At 38.7% G+C, this 21,230-nt stretch overlaps 1 protein-coding gene across 2 annotated transcripts in view; it reads right to left on the bottom strand.

Moving 5' to 3' along the window:
• STIM2 (stromal interaction molecule 2) overlaps positions 1-21,230 on the bottom strand; it is a 150,625-nt gene that overhangs the window by 78,388 nt on the left and 51,007 nt on the right. For both annotated transcript variants that reach the window (XM_060655281.3, XM_060655282.3), the window contains exon 2: positions 9,956-10,086. In XM_060655281.3, the coding sequence (XP_060511264.2) occupies positions 9,956-10,086 (131 nt within the window). The remainder of the gene's footprint in view (positions 1-9,955; positions 10,087-21,230) is intronic.

Here is a 21,230-nt window from a genome sequence, read left to right as displayed (position 1 = left end):
GAATATTCTTCAGATATGAAAATTTGGGACAACCAGAAACCTACTACAAAAAAATCCTAGCAATCAATGAAAGGGTCAGTGAGTACTAGTTCACCTTAATACAGAAATATTGTTAAACTGTATTATTTCCAGGGAATAAAAAGACAAAAAAAAAAAAAAAAAAAATCACTTAACTCTAGGAAAAATGGAATAATGCTGAAGTCTCTGTCATGTTACTAGAAAACAAAGTGCTCCATACATAAAGACAGCCTGATAAACTAAACTGAAATCCAAGCTTTACTAATAGCACAAACCTTGGCACAATACTTGGATCAATTTAATAACAACTTAGTGAAGTGCGTAAGACGTGGGTAAAGGTAATTACAACAGAAAGCAGACTGCAGTAAGACAGAGTGAGTTCATTACGCGGCCCCATTTGCCTAGGACAGTCCCCATTCACCTGTTGTCCTGGTGTAATTATTAATAGCAACCTCATTTTTACTCTCAAAAGTATTCCAGTTTGGATGATGAATTATATGGTCACCCTATCCATAACAACAAAGTAAGACAGATGGAGTTAATGTTACAGTAAAAGCACAAATTTATTTAACTCATTTGTGAAACAGGAATAAATAGGTTTTGTACACCACAACTGAAAGATGTTTCAGAAGACGAGACAATACGTGAAGTTTGCTACACACTCAAAAAATATACATTCCATAAATGCAGTGCCACGCCGTGATCCTGAAAATGCCCAGGGAAGAAGGGGAGGAGAGGGGCAGGACTGGACATTGCGTTCAGTACAGACACAGGTCCTCATTCACATTCCTGCCGCTCTGCCCTCATCCAGTCTACAACAGTATGTAACAGAAAAATCCTGTCAATGGAAATTAAAAATGAATGGAACAAGAATGGGAAAGGACTCTTTTTCATGAAAACATAATTGCCAGACATTCTGACTAAAGAAAGAGGAAATAATTTGGAGGAAGGGACTAAAAGATTTACTAGTTGAAGCAGGGGTTGTGGTAACTTCCTAGAAAGAGGCAAAGGTGCTGAGTTGAAAATGATTTCGTAAGTTTTTGGCTCTTTATAGACAGATCTCATACTATAGACCATTCATTCCCAGTTTATAAACTGGTTGCATTTAAATATACATATCTGCCATTTGAAACCTATCTTTCCACAGAAACTATTATGATATTTAAGTACCTACCTACTGGCAGCACAAAAGCCCACTTAATCCATATGTACTGAACTCCTCAAATGACATGCAGCTAAGGATGTATCAAGAAGAGGGAACCCATTAGGGGCACCTGGGGCGGGGGGGTGGGGGCTCAGTCAGTTGAGCATCCAATTCTGGCTCAGGTCATGATCTCATGGCTCTTGAGTTCGAGCCCCACATGGGGCTCCATGCTGACAGCAGAGAGTCTGCTTGGGATTCTCTATCCTCCTCTCTCTCTGCCGCTCCCCCTCTCTCACACATGTTGCTCTCTCACTCCCAAAAGCAAATAAGACATTTACAAAAAAACTTTAAAAAAAAAGAAGAGGGAACCCATTGTAATACATCAAAGTCAGAGGGGGCAGAGGCAAGGGCAAGACAGTCTGGATGGCAAGACAGGGTAGGGTTAAGACAAAGTCCTCTGGTTATTATGGTGGTTGCTTTGAGGGACAAGGAGACACAAGAATAGAAACACTCTGAGAGAATTAGATCTTATCAAATATAAACAGAAAGATAACAGCAGTTGGTAAATTAACTGGAAAAGCAAGAGACAGAGAAAGAAGCCCAGTAAAGAGGTACTGCAATTGTCAAGACAAAACATAAAGAGCCCAGATACTCAACTAGATAAAGCAGGGCAGAAAACTTAGAACTTAAAAAATATCCCAAGCACAACTATGAAATTATAAACATATGCTCTTAGTATCTCTCTCAATAATTTATACAATGGTTCTTAACCATTCTAAGTTATAAAACCATCTTACTTGAGCAAAAGTAAAGAATTCTGTCCCCAGCAAAACACAGGCACACTCTGCTTTACAGTAATAATTATTGTGTTATACATGTTTATGACTTCCTGTAGAACATATTAAGAAAAACTTAAGGTAGGACTTGGGCAAAGTGAAAGCACAAAGTATAGGGGCAGGAAACAATATCTTTTGCAAGACCATCACAGTAGCCAAATATAAATACTGTGCCTCAGATTATAAAAACTGTTACAAAAGTATAGTGCAAAAAACAGCTATTACATTTATTAAAGGACAACATGGGCATCAGAATCAACAGAGGACTTGTTACAACAGATTTCTGAGCCCCACTCCCACATTTCTGATTCAGTAGGTCTGGGATGGGACCTGAGTATTTGCATTTCCAAAAGTTGCCACTTTGTCCAGGAAGCATACTTTGAATCCCTAGAGCAATCTTTTAAACTTGTACCAACTCCTTTTCATCCACTTCTCTTCCTTAAGCCCAAAGATTTGGTTGCAGTGATCCACTTTGTCTTATGGATTTATCGCCTTTGCTTCCTCATTCCATAGGTACCATGCAAAGAAGAGTGCCCCAACCATTTGTCTACCTTGCTTCCAAACACACAGCCTCTATATTATTCTGAATTGCCCAAACTGCAGTTAGGAAAAAAAAAAAAAAAAAAAAATTTAGGAGCGCGTGGGTGGCTCAGTTGGTTAAGTGTCCTACTCTTGATTTCAGCTCAGGTTATGATCTCATGGTTCGGGAGTTCGAGCCCCACATCAGGCTGTCTGCAGTCAGCACAGAGCCTGCTTTGGATCCTCTGTCCCCCTTCTCTCTGCCCTACCCTGCTCATGTTCTCTCTCTCAAAAATAAACAACATTAAAAAAAAAAAAAAAAAAAAAAAGAACATCAGGAACTGATATGCTACACAGTTAAGAGACCTATATACAGGGCCACCTGGGTGGCTCAGTTAAGCATCTGGCTCTTGGTTTTGGCTCAGGTCACGATCTCACAGTTTGTGAGGTCAAGCCCTGTGTCAGGCTCTGAGCTGACAGCTCGGTACCTGCTTGGGATTCTCTTTCTCTTTGTTTCTGTCTGTCCATGGCTTGTGCTCCCGCTCTCTCGCTCTCTCTCTCTCTCTCTGTCTCAAAATAAATAAATGAACTTTTTAAAAAGGAAAAAGAAACCTGTGTATAGTGAACAATGAAAATTAGAGAAGAATAAATATTAACACTAGTAGGAATTTATTTTGAAAACTCCTCACAATTACCTGTTCTCATAAAAACGGAATGAAGTGTATGTGACTGAAAACAGATCTTGCTTTATAATTCATTCGTGCAGCAGTCTCCAGTTTCAATTCCCCAGACCCCACAGGGATATACAATCTAATCCACTCATGAGGGAGAAAATATTAGAACTTCCATTTATATTTGATTTTATCTCATTTTTAATTTGCATGTTTGTGAACACTATAAAAAGGCGTAACAGGATTACAGCATGTGTACATATATCAAATACACCTAATACAACTGTGTGTGTGTGTGTGTGTGTGTGTGTGTGTGTGTGTAGGTATCAGTACATCTACTAAATCTATATACTACTTACATATAGCTACTGATTTGTAAATTGTACCAGGGAGGGCATAATGATGGTGATGTGCTGTACTCATCAACATAAGAAAGCAACACACTAGAAACCAAGAACATGAATTCAGTGTGGCATCAAACCTGGGCCGTAGCACTTACAAGCTGGTGGCCATGGGCACACCGTTTCACCTCCCTAAGCCTGTTTCCTCACCTGCAAATAAGATAAAGAGGATCCTCTTTGTTCACAGGGTTGCCGTGAGAAGCCCATGCCATAATGCTCAGAGTGCGAAACAAACAGCAAATGCTCAATAAATGTTTCCTATTCTTTTAGTACACAAAGCCATAAACATAAGTTCGAGAATTCCTGTAGTAACGAAACTAAATGAATCCATCACTTCCCAATTTTGGCCATTTAACCCTCTTTTTTTCTACTGAATACCTATTAACACCCTCTGCCACCCTAAACTGGATGCTTATTGCTATTATTTTCCAGAAAGATTTAAAGTCTGTTTTTATGATGACACGTTAGTTAACTGAACTATGAAACTATAAAACTTTCAAATACGTAGGAAAACCCCTCAATGATTACAACTTAACAGACAGCAAGAGCTCTGTAGCACCCACTGTCCTCACCTCACCTCTACCCTGCTTGTCTTTTCAGGTCAATGCCAAGTGATCCTTCGGTCACATAAGTGGTACTGGTACAGGATTACACATGCAACCCACTGCTTAACAGATACTTTTAGGGGTGCCTGGCTGGCTCAGTCAGCTAAGTGCCCGATTCTTGATTTCAGTTCAGGTCATGATCTCATGGTTGTGAGATCAAGCCCCGCATCGGGGCCTGCTTAAGATTCTCATTCTCTCTCTCTCTCTCTTGCCTCTCAGCCCTTCCCCCACTCGCACTTTCTCTCTCACTCCTCCCAGCAAAAAAAAAAAAAAAATTTCAAAGATAATTTTAATCAGACATAGCAATGCTTTAAAATTCTAGACATATACTAAGATCAACATGAAGTCTTATTATGGGTCCCCTGCAATATGGAGCCTGTTGAAGGAAGTTCTATGAGTTTATTGTTTTTCTACTTTATAATTCCATGGCTCGAGAATTCCCCATCAAATGTCTCTAGTTAGCAGAGCACAGAAACAAACTGGTAAGCAGCCTCTAAAATGGCCCCTCATGAGCCCAACATCCTCACCTTCATACCTTGTCTGACAGCCTCCCCTTGTGTACCAGCTGGACCTAACAACTCCCTTCTAACAAAAAGAATATAGCAAAAAAGTAAAAAGGGATTCCAATTCCAAGCTTAGCTTACAAAACGACGAACTTCCATGTTGTTGCCTTCTCCTGCGCGCGTGCACACTTGCTCTCTCTCTCTCTCTCTCTCCGTCTCTCCCTCTCTCTCCCCCAAAGTGCCCTCCCACTGTCTCTGAGGGAAACCCATTGCCATGCTATGAGCAGCCCCATGGAGAGAGCCATGTGTCAGGAAACTGTTATCTCCAACCAACAACCCAGAGCCCCGTGTACCAGGCCTTGAGACCGAAATCCCAGCTGGTGTCTGAACAGCGGCCTGGTGAAAGCCCCGCAAGCCAGAAGACCCAGCTAAGCCACACCTGGATTTGGGACCCACAGAAACTGAGATGGTCAACTTTCGCCGCGGTAAGCCACCAAGTTTGGGGGGAATTTGCTCCATAGCAAAAGATAATACATAAGTTACATCTTTAACTTAAAATTTTCAGTAAAAACTACATGCATTTATTCCTTTAGAAGCAGTACTCCACATAATTCCAAAACTCACTGATCCTATTTTAAAAGTATTTTCTAGGGGTGCCTGGGTGGCTCAATTGGTTAAGGGTCTGACTTCGACTCAGGTCATGATCTCATCGTCTGTGAGTTCAAGCCCCACATTGGACTCTGTGCTGACAGCCCAGAGCCTGGAGCCTGGTGCAGATTCTGGTTCTCCCTCTCTCTGTCCCTCCCCTGCTCACGCTCTGTCTCCCTCTCTCTCTCAAAAATAACTAAACGTTAAAAAATAGTAACAATAATAAATAAAAGGTATTTTCTACTAGGTTTTTCTAATCCTACTTTTGCCTGCTTTCATCGTGATTCTCCTTATTTCAGACACATATCTGTGCTGTTAGCTAAGTTTTCTAAGCAGTGTATATACAAATGATGACAAAGGTGCGTTTCAGGCAGAACAGCTAAATGTAAGAAAAACCAAAATACCAGGTACAGTTTTTTTATATAAATTGGTTTTAAACTTGACTATATACATCAAACAGCTGATAAGAACAAAAACTCTAAAACTACGTATTCTAAATGACCTCACTAAAAGGGAAGCATGGATAAAAAGGAAGAAAAATTAGGTGAGGGGAAAGGATTTTTAAATTTTTTTTAAAAAGAGGAAAAGTAAAAACAGACAACAAAGTGCAGACACCCTAGAAACTATAATAAGGTTTTCAGTCACAAAGCAGGCAATAACAACATGAATTCTCACTGCCTCCTACACTGTGCTCAGGGCAATGAAACCATCCATTTCTCTTATTCAAAGTATTTGTTAAGAAAGTACCTACACTTTCCAACATATCTTCAATACTGGCAGAACAGACAACCCTGAAGGTAATCAAAAACTCAATCCAAACAGGTCACACACAGATTGGGCATGCACTGACAGCTAATCTTTTTGATCTGAGGCCGGAGCAAAAGCTTTACATCCTGTTCCTAATCTAAAACACTCATGTCCTCTAATTTCAGTTTGAGAATAGTACTGGAAAACTGCCAGATACCTACTCTCTTACTTGTCCAAGTACTGAATACTGCATACACTTTAAGTAAATGTTACCTTCTTAATGAGGCCTGCCATGACCATCCTATTTAAAATCACAGCTATCTATCATCTACCCGTCCTCAGCCCTCTTTTCTCAGCTTATTTTGTTTTTTTGTTTAGTCTGCCTTTTCGCCCCAACAGAATGTTCACTGAAGGGCTTGAAGATTTATGTGGGATTCTGTTTTGTCCCGGATACACTCTAAGCTCTATTTGAGTATCTGGCATAACCAGACCCTCAAATATTAGCTCAATATTAAATGCATGAATAAATTAGAAAAGTAAATGCTTTCTCATATAACCGAAAACAAAAAAAAAAACAAAAAGCAGAGGCACTAACTACAGAGAAAAAAAATTAAGTTTTCAACTCGCATTTTCAAATGCTAAATATTTTTCTCAATTAAAAAAAATACCATTTCAAACAAAAAAAAAAAGCACAAGAAATTAGGTATTTTAATTTTCTTAATTAAGATTTCCCATTGGGCACCTTGAGTGGCTCAGTCAGTTAATGTCTGATTCTTGGTTTTGGCTTAGGTCAAGATCTCACACTTGTGAGTTCGAGACCCACACTGGGCTCCATGGTAACAGTGTGGAGCCTGCTTAGGGTTCCCTCTCTCCCTCTCTCTCTGCTCCCCTCACCCCCATTTACTCTCTCTGTCTCTCTCTCAAAAATAAATGAATAAACTTAAAGAAAAAAAGATTTTCTATTAAACTCATTAAGTTTTTGAATGATGACTGCTCGAAACCCATAACGGTATTACCATTTACTTCTTTAAAAAACAGACACTTACGAGAAATACAAATCAGGATGTAGCTATTCCGAACAGAAGGCACCAAACAGTCCAGGGGCCACAGCATTAATAACTCATTCCTTAAAGTCTACAACATGCCAGTCTCTAGATCAGAGCTGTGCGATACAAATTAATCTGATCTAAGTAAGTGGTGTTAACTTTTCCAGAAGTCACATTAAATAAGTAAAAAGAAACACATGAAATTGGTGTTATATCTTACGTGATCCACCACGTCCGTAATATCATCATTCCCAACAGGTGATCGGTATTTTAAAGTTCAAATATTTTACATTATTCTTCTCATATTCAAAATCTGAAGTGCATTTTACACTTTTAACACAGGTCAATTTTAGGTGCTCGACAGCCCGATGCAGCTAGTAGCTCCACACTGGGCAGTGGGCTCCTGGATTCTGCACACGGTACTGATGAAACATAAAGGCATACTTTATTTGCTTTTCAATATTAATATGAGAAGAAATGCAGAGCCAAGGATAGCATCTTCTGCTTCTAAACATCAAAGCACCTGTCACACCCACAGAATTCTCAAGTTCTTTTCACATAAATTTTAAATTTTAACAAAAGGTTTTCAGTTCCAACTTTTATTACAAAATGTTTGGAACTCCACTGAAACTGGAATGACTCAAGACGAGTCTCCCTGAGGTACAAGTTACATAGCCGCACATGCTTACTTTGTTTCGCGTGGCGATAATAACACTTCACACATTTGAGCATTTAATATCTGATGATGAGGTTAAAAAGATTAAAATAACTTGTAATTCGAGGAACTATTATGCAGTCAGATACATTTAAATAGGCTGTCAAATACCTGCATAAGCTTACTTAATACCTCTCTGTCTATAGATTATACACAACTTTAACAGATCTCCCTCTGATGGCACTTTTAATGACTTAAAAAAATGTGCATTTTTGCTATTCTTTTCAGACTTAAATGTTTCTGTAATTGTGATGTAGTAAGAACTATATTTGGCCTTTATCCTTGGTTCCTGGCACAGGAATTTCCTGAGCGATAGGAGAGTATTTTGCCCCTTTTGATCACACCTGAGTTGATGCTAAAAGATGACTTAGAATGGGGCCTCTAGATCATCTCAGGACGGGGCAGGTCAGCACAAAGACCAGGTGATTAGAGGGCTGGAACTTTCAGTCCCACCCACCTGACCACTGAGGAAACTGAGCTCTGTAGAAACAGAGAACTCTTTTCCATGCCTTTCTCTTAGCTTCTGATGTTGTCAGCAATTCTTGTCATTCCCTGACTCGCAGCGCTGTAACTCCCACCTCTGCCTCCATTGTCACAGGGTCATCTTCTCCCCATTGCAAGTGTCTCCCCATTGCATGGTGCTTCTCCTCTCTTACACAGATGCCAGTCATACTGGATTAGGGGCCCACACAAGTCCAGTATATCCTTAGCCTAACTAAGTACATCTGAAATGACTCTACTTACAAATAAGGTCACATTCTGAGGAGTCAGAAGTTAGGAATTCAAAATATGTCCTTTTTTGGGGAGTGCGGGGGACACATTTCAACCCATAATTTGGGCCTTTACAACAAAAAGTCTGACAACCCTGACTTAGAATAATTAGAACTGAGGAGAAGTAGGTACAGAGAGGTGCCACTGAACAGTGAGGGATTTCAAAGAGGAGAGCTGAGATTTTGTTTCAGACAAAAGCAGAAGTAAGAACACTCAAAAGATGTCAGACAGAAAGCAATATAGGCCGGTCAGGAAGGTGGCCTGGCTTAGAGATGGGGGGGGGTCCAGTAGAGCCTAAAAAAGGATGTGCATCTGCAGGACAAATGTTTTATACGGCAGATCAAGAATTAATCTGAAGAGAATGTTACTATTAGATAACAATGTGATTAGAGAATGTCACTGTTACGTAACATTAGACGATAATGTAATTTAGTATCCTATGAACCAAAAGAGAAGCAACTCAACCATGACAAACATAACAAAGGAAGAGGCCTGAAAATGACCAGGGGATTTGGCTAGAATAAGACTACAGCCAAGTGAAGAAAACAACTTCCATGGAGAAACTAAGAGGGACACTGGAGGTACGCTGGGGGGAAGATGAGAATGCTAAAGAAATGAAACATGATTTACACACACAGCAGTGTGTTGGGGTCACTCTGGTGACCCCCAATAAACCACAACTCCCGGCATTCATGCCCTTGTATAATCCTCTCCGACACAGACTATGAGCTTAGCCAAATAACTTGCTTTAAGCCAATTTGATATTAACAGGCACTGGCAAGCAGGGGCATGATAAGCACTTTCACATGGGAACTTGGCTGTCTCCGATCACTGCCCCCTGGAAGCCGGCTGCCATGCTGTAAGGAAGCCTGAACTAGATTCTGAACAATGAGAGACCACATGGAGACAGACTGTGAAGGCTAAGAGGTCATCATTCCAGCCCCGGCAGAGTCCCCAACTGAACGCAACCACCAGTGACCTCGACCCATGCCTAAGGGAACAGCGAAAATACCCAGCTGAGCACAATCAACCCAGAGAATCAGGAAAAATGATAAACTGCTGTCACCTGAAGCCACTAAGTTTCGTGGTGGTTTGTAAAGCAGCCACAGTTAACGGATACCGTCAAAACAGATTTATGCTTGAGAAATGCAAGAACGTGAGGATTCTTATTAAACTGGGAAGACTTCTATATGCTTGGGGAGAAAAGAACAAAGGAAAACCATATAAATTAAAATGCAAAGAGAAAAACTGAAGATGTTAAAGATGGAGCCGAGTCAGCCGAGGAACAATGGGAAAATTTAAGAGAACACCAAGGAAAGTTTTCCACCTACTTCATCACTTTCATCTACTTCAATTCCACCATCTTTGTCATCATCCATTTGTTTATGGATTGTCTGAAGAGCTTCCAGGCTGAATCGATCATCTTCTGTGAAACACGGCGGACTCAGTGACAGGCAGGGATCTGCAACAGAACGAAGGGCAGTTATGGCTTGCCATGCCAAAACACAGACCACGGGCATACAAGTGACAAGAAAAACAACATTAAATATCAGACTAAGTCAAACCAACAGATTTTAAAAAGTCCAGCAAAGTCATCGAAAGTATAATACAGGAACACAACAGACTACAAATAAGTAACTGAATTTAATGGCTACTAGGCAACTACAACCAGGAGTAACTCCAGTCCTGACTTCAGGTTGTCTAACTGCTTCCACATCTTTAACCATTTTCTTCTTATCCAACCTACTATATTTACTAATTATTTCCCCCCAAAAACAGAGCTCCTTTCTTAAAAGAAAAAAGAACCTAAAAAGCACAGAATACAAGGTGCTATTTTCGAATAATCCACTTCAATTAAAATGTGAATCCTAGGAAAATATCAGAGAATACAAGAAAAGGATATATATAGGATAGGCACACGATACTTAGAAACTTTTTTTTTCACTCTTCTATTTAAGAATCAAAGAGTTCATGGCTCAGGTCACGATCTCGCAGTTTGTGGGTTCCAGCCCCAGTCCGGGCTCTGTGCTGACAGCTCAGAGCCCGGAACCTGCTTCAGAGTCAGTGTCTCCCTTCTCTCAGCCCCTCCCCCACGCATGCTCTGTCTCTCAAAAATAAATAAGACGTTAAATTTTTTTTTTCAAATAAATAAACATTAAAAACAATTTTTTTAAGTAAAGTAGTTACTAGCATAATAGAAGGGTTAGCCACAGTTTGGTTTTCTCAACAACAGCTAAAAATCTAGTTTATCATTCTGGCCCTGTTACAAATTAACAGTCTGATTTTGGACAAATCACTTGTCCTTGTGTCTTAGTTACCACACCTCTAAAACAAAGTTGTCTCCGTGCTTACTAAATCTACCGTAGCTATAATGGCCTAAGAAATGATCTAATTCTGTACTTAGGAAAAAACACTGCACAAAGCCAGTACTGGAAATCAATTAATAAATTTTTTTGGTAAAAGAATAATGCAAATCTATATTACCTACATGTTCCAGTTATAACTCATTTTGATGAGTTAACATTTTTAATAGTTTTAATTCAAAAGCTAATTTTAATTTAGTCTTGGAAGAGAAAGAAACAGAAAAGGAAACTGTAAAAAGGGAAAATGCAATGATAAACGTTGTGACATATGTGTGTATACATATTTAAAACTCTGATCAAGATTTGCTAAAATCTAAGAACTTACAGGAACAATGGTCAGTTATGACCCCTAAGTCATGAAACAACCAGAGCCCTAATATGCCTACAAATTCAAACTCATCTGTACTTATTTTGACTGGCTATGAAGCAAAAGCTCCCAGATACCATAACATAGAGAATAAAGAAGATCTGAATACAATGTGTTATTGCGTCCATAATAAACATACGAAATTACTGCAAATAGTACACAAGGGTTGGCATCACTTACTGACTAAACAGGCTTTGTTGTCAACCCTGTCAAACTCTAAAAGGAGTGAATAATGAGGGCTCTGAAAACCATATAAAGCTTTAAAAGAAAATTAGGAGAAACATATGATCTGAAAAAATTTCATATAAAAATAAAATTGATTTTTTTTTTTTACTTATCTAATAAACCTTATCTTTCAAGGTCTGTTGCAGGATGTAACTTCTCCAGGAAGTCTTTCATAAATATCTATACTATCTTCCAGCGATTACTTCCTTCTCCGAACACCATTCCAACCATTCAACAAATATCTCTTAAGCATCTACCATATGTCAGGCATTGGAAATACCATAGTGAAAAGAGAGATAAAAATTCCTCACGAGGGGGGCCTGGGTGGTGGGGGACCTGCTTAAGATTCTCTCACTCCCCCTCCCTCTGCCCCTCCCCAGTGCACACTCACACTCTCTCGCTTTCTCTGTTAAAAAAAAAAAAAAAAAAAAAAAAAAAAAAATTTCCTCATGAAACTACAGCATAGTGGAGGAGATGAGCATAACAAGATAAAGAAGTAAAAGGTAGAGCATGCTAGCAGCTAGCAGTGCGTAAGTCCTGAGGAGAAAAATAAAGAGCAGATATGAAATGCCAAGGGACTTGAAATCTGATTATATTTTATTCTCATATCATTCAACCTAAGTCCTCGTTAATGTTGTACTTTATTAATCTCTAACTGCTTACACGAATCCTTTTGTCTATACAATTGAGCTTATGACCAAGGCAGGAAAACGTCTTCTGTTTCTCACATTCATAATACCCAGGGCTTAGTTTAGCAATTTTGTGTCTCTGATAAATTGTTACTTCATACGCTAACTAAATCACAAACTTCTAGGCTTTTATGCTGTGCAAACCAGTGACAGGCATGAGGAAACAGTCTGGTGATAAAGGAGGCATGTGGACCATAACAATATTTTAAGTTAGGGACCACTGAAAACACTACGTGTAGAGTGCTATGAGAGCCATGGAGGAAGAGCACCAATGCAGACCGGGAGAGAAAAGTCAGATGTTTTCTAGAGGTAACCTTGGGGGTTTTATATGACCTATAACTGATGACCTTGGGAAGGAGAGAAAAGCATGCATGGAAAAAGAAACATCATACGTTCAGTGTCATGAGAAAAATGTTGAACATTCAGAGAAATGCCACTGGTTAATATGTCTGGAGTACAGAGAATATATGGAAAGAAGAAAAGAGATCAGTAAGAAATTAGAAGGAAGGGGCCAGATCTCTAAGACTAAGGGTGGTTTTCCCCACACTAAGGAATTTGGATTTTCATCCTGAAAATTATGAGAAGCCCATACAGGATTTTCAAGGAGAAGCCGAACACAATCAGATACATTATAGAAAGATCGTTCTGGTGATAGTGGAAAACAGACTGGAGGCAAGACTGGGAGGCACAGCGGTCAGGAAGTGCGACTGTAATCCTAGCAGCACGCAGCACCTCAGGCCTCCAAAGAATGGAGGAGGTAAATGACGAAGACTGCTCTAGGATTTGGCGTTTTGCCAAGTTAGAACTGCAGAAGGAAAGGAAAGACAGGAGTTGAGGATAAGGCAAGGGTGATCCATTTCCCCACATAAAATTGTATTTCCTTTTGGTACGGTGACTTAAGGACTAGAAATCTGACTTAGAACAGTTGTGAATTCTGAGCCCCATTACCTGTTCTAAAGTCCTTTCCATTTCTTTCTCAACTGTATCCCTTCTAGGTCAATTCAGCACAAGTGATCATTTTAACCCAAATTGGCTGACCTAAATTTCTTTTTCAAACATACAAACTGTTACAAAAGATCTGTGCATATAATAAATCAGGGAGAATGGTTTCAAAGACAAATGCTGAAATGCCAAAATGGCTCTCCTTTGCCTCACTGACCTCACCTTAGCTCCCCCAAATGCACCAGCACATTCCCGTATTCCACAGCCAGAAATGTGTTTCTCAGATACCTAAACAGAATTCAGTTGTTCACTGAGACATGATATGGAGTGCCTGTAAGGTGCCAGCCTAGTGCTTGGTGCCGGACACCCGTGTGACAACTAGGACAGATTTCCTCTGCTCCGTGCCCCCACTTGTATTAAATGCAATATGGTGTCATAAACCTTTCTAGCACTATACAGTGAGCAGTCCTTTCTTTTCTCTGGATCAAGGACAGCAATTTCTGCCGAAGAAAAAGAAATCAGCCGAAAGAAAATAAAACTTAACCGAAGTCAGCAACCAACCAACACCACTGTTAAAATTTCAACTTGTTTTCCTCTACTCAAAGCCAAACAAATCCTCAGTATGATTTCTGCAGAAACAAAGTCTAATGAAGTAAAATGATTTCACCTAAGAAACATCTACTACATTCCAGAAACCAATACTGCTTTATATACATAATCTCTACAACCCTGTGGGGGACACATATTATCTCCATTTTCAGATGAGGAAATGGCACTCATGAGTATCTTGCTCAAGATCACATCCCTAGAAGTGGCAGAGCTAGGATGCTGATGAAGTCTTCAAGACTCCAATCCATGTTCCAGCATCAGTATAATGAATGTAAATGGGTCACAGTGTCACCAACATCAGAGAATAAAGTATTGCTATCACAAATATTACCAGGGCCCAAGGAGCTAAGAACACCAAGAAGCATAAATGTGTCCCACAGAAGGGACACTACTGCACGATGTTGATAATCTAGAATACATACCTATGCTTCCTACATTACCTTTCCTTTTAATAATGTCTTCAAGCCACACTCCCCTTGAACAAACCTTGATAGTAAGTTTATTATTACCACAGTGACTGATACGTTTATTGAACGATTTACTTATACATAAGTATTACAAGGCAAATAAATGAATCTCTGAATACTATTTCTCAAGAAAATGTATAGATGTCAGACACTAGGTTAGAAGCCCGGTATACAAAACGTAGAGCAAGTGAATAAAGTTCAATATGGCAAGTACAATGGCAGACATGTAGTAAATATATAATGGTGGCAAAACTAAAGGAGTAGTTCCGTCTACATGAATAGCAAGAAAAAACTCAAGGAGAAGTAATATTTACATTTATTCTTAAAAGACGAGCAAATGTTCTCTAGGAAGACACGTATAGGCAAGAACATAATGTGCTAATAGCTATTATACTAACAACATAATGACAACAATAACTACTAATTACAGAATGCCTATCATATACAACTATATGTAAATTGCCTATTATACATTTCACTTTGCCTAGAAAGTAAGCACTACTGTTCTCATTTTTTTTTTTTTTTTTTGAGAGAGAGAGAGAGAGAGAGAACAAACAAGCAGGGGAGGGGCAGAGCGAGACAGACAGACAGAATCTCAAGCAGGCTCCCTGCAGTCAGCACAGAGCCCCATGCAGGGCTCAATCCCACAAACCATGAGATACTGACCTGAGCAGAGATCAAGAATCAGAGGCTTAACTGCTTAACTGACTGAGAAACCCAGGCACCCCTATTGTTCCCATTTAACTGGAAAACTATGAGAAAAGACTGACAATATCAGTGAGGGACAGATTATGAAGGGATTATTCTAAAGTGAAAAGAAAATAATATTAATACATTACTCACTGAAAGCTCCCACTTAGTTCCTTGGCCTGCAGGGTTTTCTTCCAAATCCACGCAGGCTCAGGTAACTGCCTTCATTCCAACTCAACTGTTTCTCCTCAAAGGCCATCTAATTTCCCTCTCCAAAACAGCCTTGGCCTTTAGGCTCTCTGCTTGCCCTATTATTCTTCATAGCACTTTACTGCAGGGCACTACAGTATCTATTTATGTATTTGCTTACTGCCCAACTCCCCCACTGTAATGTCAACATGAGATTACAGGCTTTCGTTGTGATCACTGCTCTTTCCGGAGTGCCTAGAACAGTGCCTGCTCACAGCAAGTGCTCAAAAAATATCTGTGTACTGAATCACTAGCCTAATTGGTTTTTCAATATAAATGTTTGGAAGAGAACAACTTTTCTAGAAATTACACGGCAGATAAGAATACTATGATGTAGAAAATGACGACAAAACTCCTTACCTCTTTATAACAATGTTAAATCTACCTAAGTTAGTAGAAATTTATTAACCTTACTCTTCCAGTTAAAACCATTCAATGGTTCCCTAGAACCTAAAGTATAAAGTTTATTTGTTCATTGTCAAATATTACTGTTTAAATATTTATTTAACAAAATACAGAACAAATTGTGCAAAAAAAATTGAGGGGAACTTTAAAATATTAAAGATGGTCTTCTCTAAGGCTTTTATACTCTTGGCAGTTAAGATAAAACTACATGGGGTAAAAGACTAAGCCAGTTTTACTTTCTATATATTATTACTAATATATATATATAAAATATGTAGATTATTACTATATATTACTACACCTAATAAATACTGATGTCTGACTTTTACATGCAAGCAATCACATTTTTAGTGGCATTAGGAAAGAAAAATTAGATCTTATTTATTTAATGTCCATTCATTTTTGAGAGAGAGACAGAGTGCAAGCAGGGGAGGGGCAGAGAGAGGGAGACACAGAATCTGAAACAGGCTCCAGGCTCTGAGCTGTCAGCACAGAGCCCAACGTGGGGCTTGAACTCACGAACCGTGAGATCATGACCTGAGCTGATGTCGGATGCTTAACCGACTGAGCCACCCAGGAGGCTCAGAGAAAGTGGATTTTAATACGTGGGGTCAGAAAAAAGAAAAGAAAAAAAAAAAAAATTCAAACAGAAAATAAGATGGGCTCTGGAACTCACAAGGAGTAGTCTGGCTAACAGACTGGTTCTCAACCGAGAGTGCCACTCAGTGCCCTGCCCTCCCTCCTCCGGCTCACCTCTCTCCACTCTGCTGCTACAGTCATCCAGTGGAGGGGTGGAGGCTAAGGATGTTAAACAACGAGAATGCACAGGCCAGTCCCACACACCACAGAACAGTAGAGTCCCCAGCTATGCCAACAGTCTCGCCAGAGAGGAAGAAAACACTGGCAACAGCAGGATATGAATCTGGAACAATAACCTGGAGCTATCAGTCAGTGAAGGACAATGAATCTCTCTGAAAGAGGCATCTAAAGAAGTCACTGATGATTTTTAAGTAGGACTGTGACACAAGAACTGTAACAGAGAAATTACAATTTATATTTTGTGTAACACTTTCAAGTTCAAAATATGCTTTCCCATACAGTCAGTTTTATTTCAATCTAGAGAAGAAACTATCACTTTAGTTTACGTGCTTTTACCAACTCGTGTCTGTTCTAATAGTCCAGGCAGGAAGTAACAAAATACAAGCCACAATCGTGGCAGTGAAGACAGAAAGAAAAGGTTATACTGAAGTGACAACTGAATGTACTCAAGAAAGAAGACAAATATGATTGACATTTCAGGCCTAAAAGTCTAGGTTAAAAAAAAAAAGGCTGAGCCAGACCAAACAACATAGAGTTACAAAATGTGTTAAATGGGTTTCCATTCACCCTTCAATATTTAAGAGGAATAAATATTCACTCCACATTCTATATTCCACCATCCCATTCAACTGATATATACAGGGAATACAGTTCAGAAACCTAAGAAAACAAGAGCTTAAGAAATAACTGAAGCTGGGACACCTGGGTGGCTCAGTCGGTTAAGCGGCTGACTTCAGTCATGATCTTGCTGTTCCCAAGGTCACACCCCGTGTCCGGCTCTGTGCTGACAGATCAGAGCCTAGAGCCTGTTTCAGATTCTGTGTCTCCCTCTCTCTCTCTGCCCCTCTCCCACTCATGCTCTCTCTCACTCTCTCAAAAATAAACAAACATTTTAAAAATCAAAAATAATAATAATAATAATAATAATAATAACTGAAGCTGGGACACCTGGGTGACTCAGTCGGTTGAGTATGCAACTCTTGATTTCAGCTCAGGTCATGATCTCAGGGTTCATGAGTTCAAGCTCCAAGTCAGGTCAGAGCCTGCTTCTTTTCCTCTCTTCCTCTCTCTGCCTCTTTTCCTCTCTCCCTCTCTCTGCCCCTTCCCCGCTTGTGGATGCTTGCACGCACGAGCTCTCTCGCTCTCTCTCTCTCCTTCTCTCAAAAAAATAAATAAATAAAACAAGAAAAAATTTTTAAAAAAGAAAGAACTAAAACTGAGAAAGTAAATCCAGTCTTTAGAGCTAGTTTCCCGCCCATAATACCCTTAACGTCAGCAAATTTCACACAGAAAAACCAAGAAGGGGAGCCGGCCGACTCTTAATCACTAACCAATGACTGTAGCCCTTTAACAATGTGCAACATCATATACCGCCAAGACTTGGCTTACCATACAGGCAACTATTTACGAGTCTCATGATTAGGCTTTTCTTAATTAACGCCACTGAGAGAAATTCTTTAAATAAATACTGACTGTATTTAGCACCTCCATTAATAGTTCAAGCATTTACCAAATCAAATATTACAATCCAAATATTTTGAGAATAAATGTTCTCTAAAGTCTTCAGAGATAATTCTTTGGTGTCATTTTTCAATAAACCAAAGATATGATTCAAACTCAAAAGTAAGTAACGTCTTCTCTGATATCCTGTTTAGGGCACAGTCGTCTTATGCCCCTTATATGCCCAGTGTCTAACATACTGTATGCTTACCTAGCATACAGTAAGATTAATGGATGTTTCTCAAAAAATCTAATAAAATAATAATAAAGGCCACTGTATACTTTTTTAGGGAGAAATGAGTTTCAACCCATTATCTATTATATTTTCTGGCAGATAGTAGATATTTAAAATATGTTCATATTTATTAAGAACATATTACATGCCAGAACAACAAATGAGAAAGAAAAAGTTGCAACTGGTATACACAGTGCTATACCAAGATGCTCTAAAACTGCAGGTGGAAGGCTCTAGAATCTCTAACACTTACTCAGACAATTAAAGTTCATCAGTTAAAGGAAACAAACCCTACCAATAGAGGGCTGAGAAACCACTGCAGAGGTACCTAATTATGCCCTACGTGTCACACTGAACAGAAAATAAAGGGCCTTTCTTTACTTTAAATCCCTCCTGACTGACGACTGCCTCTTGGAGTTCTGAATCTCTTTAATCACTGACTTTGTATAGAAAGTACCTATTAATTAGTCCCTACTCTTATAAAAAGAAAGAAGTTTCCCCTGGTTGTTAGCTAAAAATTTCCCTTAAAAAAACTGTCCAGTTCAACTAAACCTTCCAAATGTTTTAAGTAGACCATCTGATAAAAACTCAGTTACTGAGATCCCTTCCTGCTTTCCAGGAACATTTTTCAATTTACCATCTTCTGATTATTTGACTTCCACTTATTCCCCCACCCATAAAATGCATCTTGTCCTTGCCACCTCAAACAGTTCCTGCTAATCTTCTCAAAACAGCCTCTCTAAAGATAGGAGACAGAAGATAATGCCTCTGCCTTGAAACTATCTTAATATGAAACTCATTTACCACCACATCCCTCATCCAAAAAAAATCTACATTTATATTCATGGTAACCAATACATTCCTTCAATGTATTTAAATAAATGAGAAAGAGTATTTACGCAGCTGTATTTATCTCTGTATTCACTGACAGTTGTATATTTCCATTGTGTTTTATATTTAAGTTCCTAGAAAGCAGTAATATATGTTTATAACATTGCTGCATCTGTCATATGTGGGAAAATAATGTTGACTAGGTGCAAAAAAAAAAATAAAAGTACACAGGTACACTGATCTATTTACCCCTGGTTTCCCAGGATACTATAAACACTAACATTTCAATTAGCAACGTTACGTGTACAGAATAGAGCAAAAACTATGCTCATATTTATTTGGAGTTGTTTTGGAGGGAAGAATGTGGTAACTCAAAGTGACAACCAGAACACTGTGAATGCACTTAATGACACTGAATCATGTACTTAAAATGGTTTAAATGGTAAATTTTACATTATGTATGTTTTACCACAATAAAGAAGAAAACAAGCTGCAACCAAACACAAGCTATAGAGAACACAGGTCATTAATGCCATCCTACCTGTATCAACACTCGGGAAATAAGAAGAGCACTGTTGTTACTGCCTGGTACTGACCTGAGAGCACAACACCATCTCACTTCTCCCACAGTGCAAGACCTTAACAACAATCTCGAAAAATAAAATTAGCATCCCAATTTTACAGAAAGGAAGGTTGAGGAGTCTGTAAAAGGAAAAGAAGAACTTTTAATTCATTCTCATCCTGCCACTTACTGTATAACCTCAGGAAAGTTATTTAACTTCTCTGCCTTAACTTCCTCATCTGTAGAATGGGAATAAGAGACAGCAACTTGGCAAAGCTGATGTTAGAATTAAATGAGACGTCTGCAGATAAAGCACCTAACACAGAGGGTGGCACATATTTGGAACTCAGTAGATACCTACTACTATGATCCAGAAAGATGAAGGAATTAGCTAATAAATGGCACAGGAGGAACTCAACACTAAGTCTCCTGCAACCTAAGTCTAGTCTTCCTATGATATTACTATTACCTTAACAGATACCAAAAACAGCATTTTTCTAAATTAGGCTTAACTCTAAATATCTTTTGGTTGATTCCAAAACCAAATATACCCTAAAACACAAGGAGAGAAAATAAAGAGGGAATAGAGCATTTGGGGGGTAACTTACACACCAGGTGCTTTACCTGGTTATCTAATTCAACTTCTCTCAACAGCCCTGCTATACTGGGATGAACCTCGCTTCTTCTTTTCATGATGAATAAACCAAATTCTCATTTGCATGATGAATAAACCAAATTCTCATTTGCAAAGCAATATGCCCAAGATCAAAGAATTGGTTAACTATTTTGTTGAAATTCAAAAGAACTTTATTTTTCCTCATCTCCCACAATCCGTTAAAAAAAAAAAATGACTTCCTATTTTTAAAAATACCCAAAAAGAATATTCTGAAAGCAAATTACAAAACAGGAATTCTAAAAGCAGATTCATTAAGAGCATTACTTACTACAAGTATATAATCTCCAAAGATTATTATATTGAAAATGGAAAACACTCATTTAAGTATAAGTTTTTGCTATGTACTTATAGGATTAATTTGTTCAAACAATTATTTTAGAAAGCTCTTACTGTTTCTAAGTGAAAACAAATGCACATTTCCAACTGGGAAGCAGAATCCAATGCCCTACCAATTTAGTTTCAGCAACAAAAATGGGTAAATCCCCATTCATGTACTGTTCCACAGTAATGGAAGAAAGATTTACAAAGTTATACTTCATTCAATGAAAGAGTGAGAGGCATATGTGCACTTCTCATGGTAGTCGTAGGAGAGAAATGAGGCCACAGCCAGAGGCTTGATGTTCGGGATGTTTGTAAATCAAACATTTCTAAGTTGGGAACTGCCTATATACATACGGCATAGAAAGAAACAACCAGGAACCATTTATCTTATGGAGAAACAGACACTGGTTTTGTTTTGTTTGGGAAGGAGAAGTTTCATAAAACCATCCACACATTAAAGGTTTGCAAATTCAGATTCCAACACACAGGGCTCCTAAGTAATAATGTATAGTTACACAACTATACATTATAAATCCTTATTGGTAATTAAAACATCACAGCAGAAAATATTAGAAAGGTGTCTCTGAATTAAAATATATATATATCTTCCCAGAATTTTTTAAGCCTCTTTCTTCCCTGAGGTTTTCTTAATTTTT

Source organism: Panthera onca, chromosome B1 (assembly GCF_046562875.1).
Source record: "Panthera onca isolate mPanOnc1 chromosome B1, mPanOnc1 haplotype 2, whole genome shotgun sequence".
NCBI lineage: Eukaryota > Metazoa > Chordata > Mammalia > Carnivora > Felidae > Panthera > Panthera onca.
The sequence above is the reverse complement of the archived record's forward strand: the minus strand, read 5'-3'. Positions and strand labels throughout refer to the sequence as shown.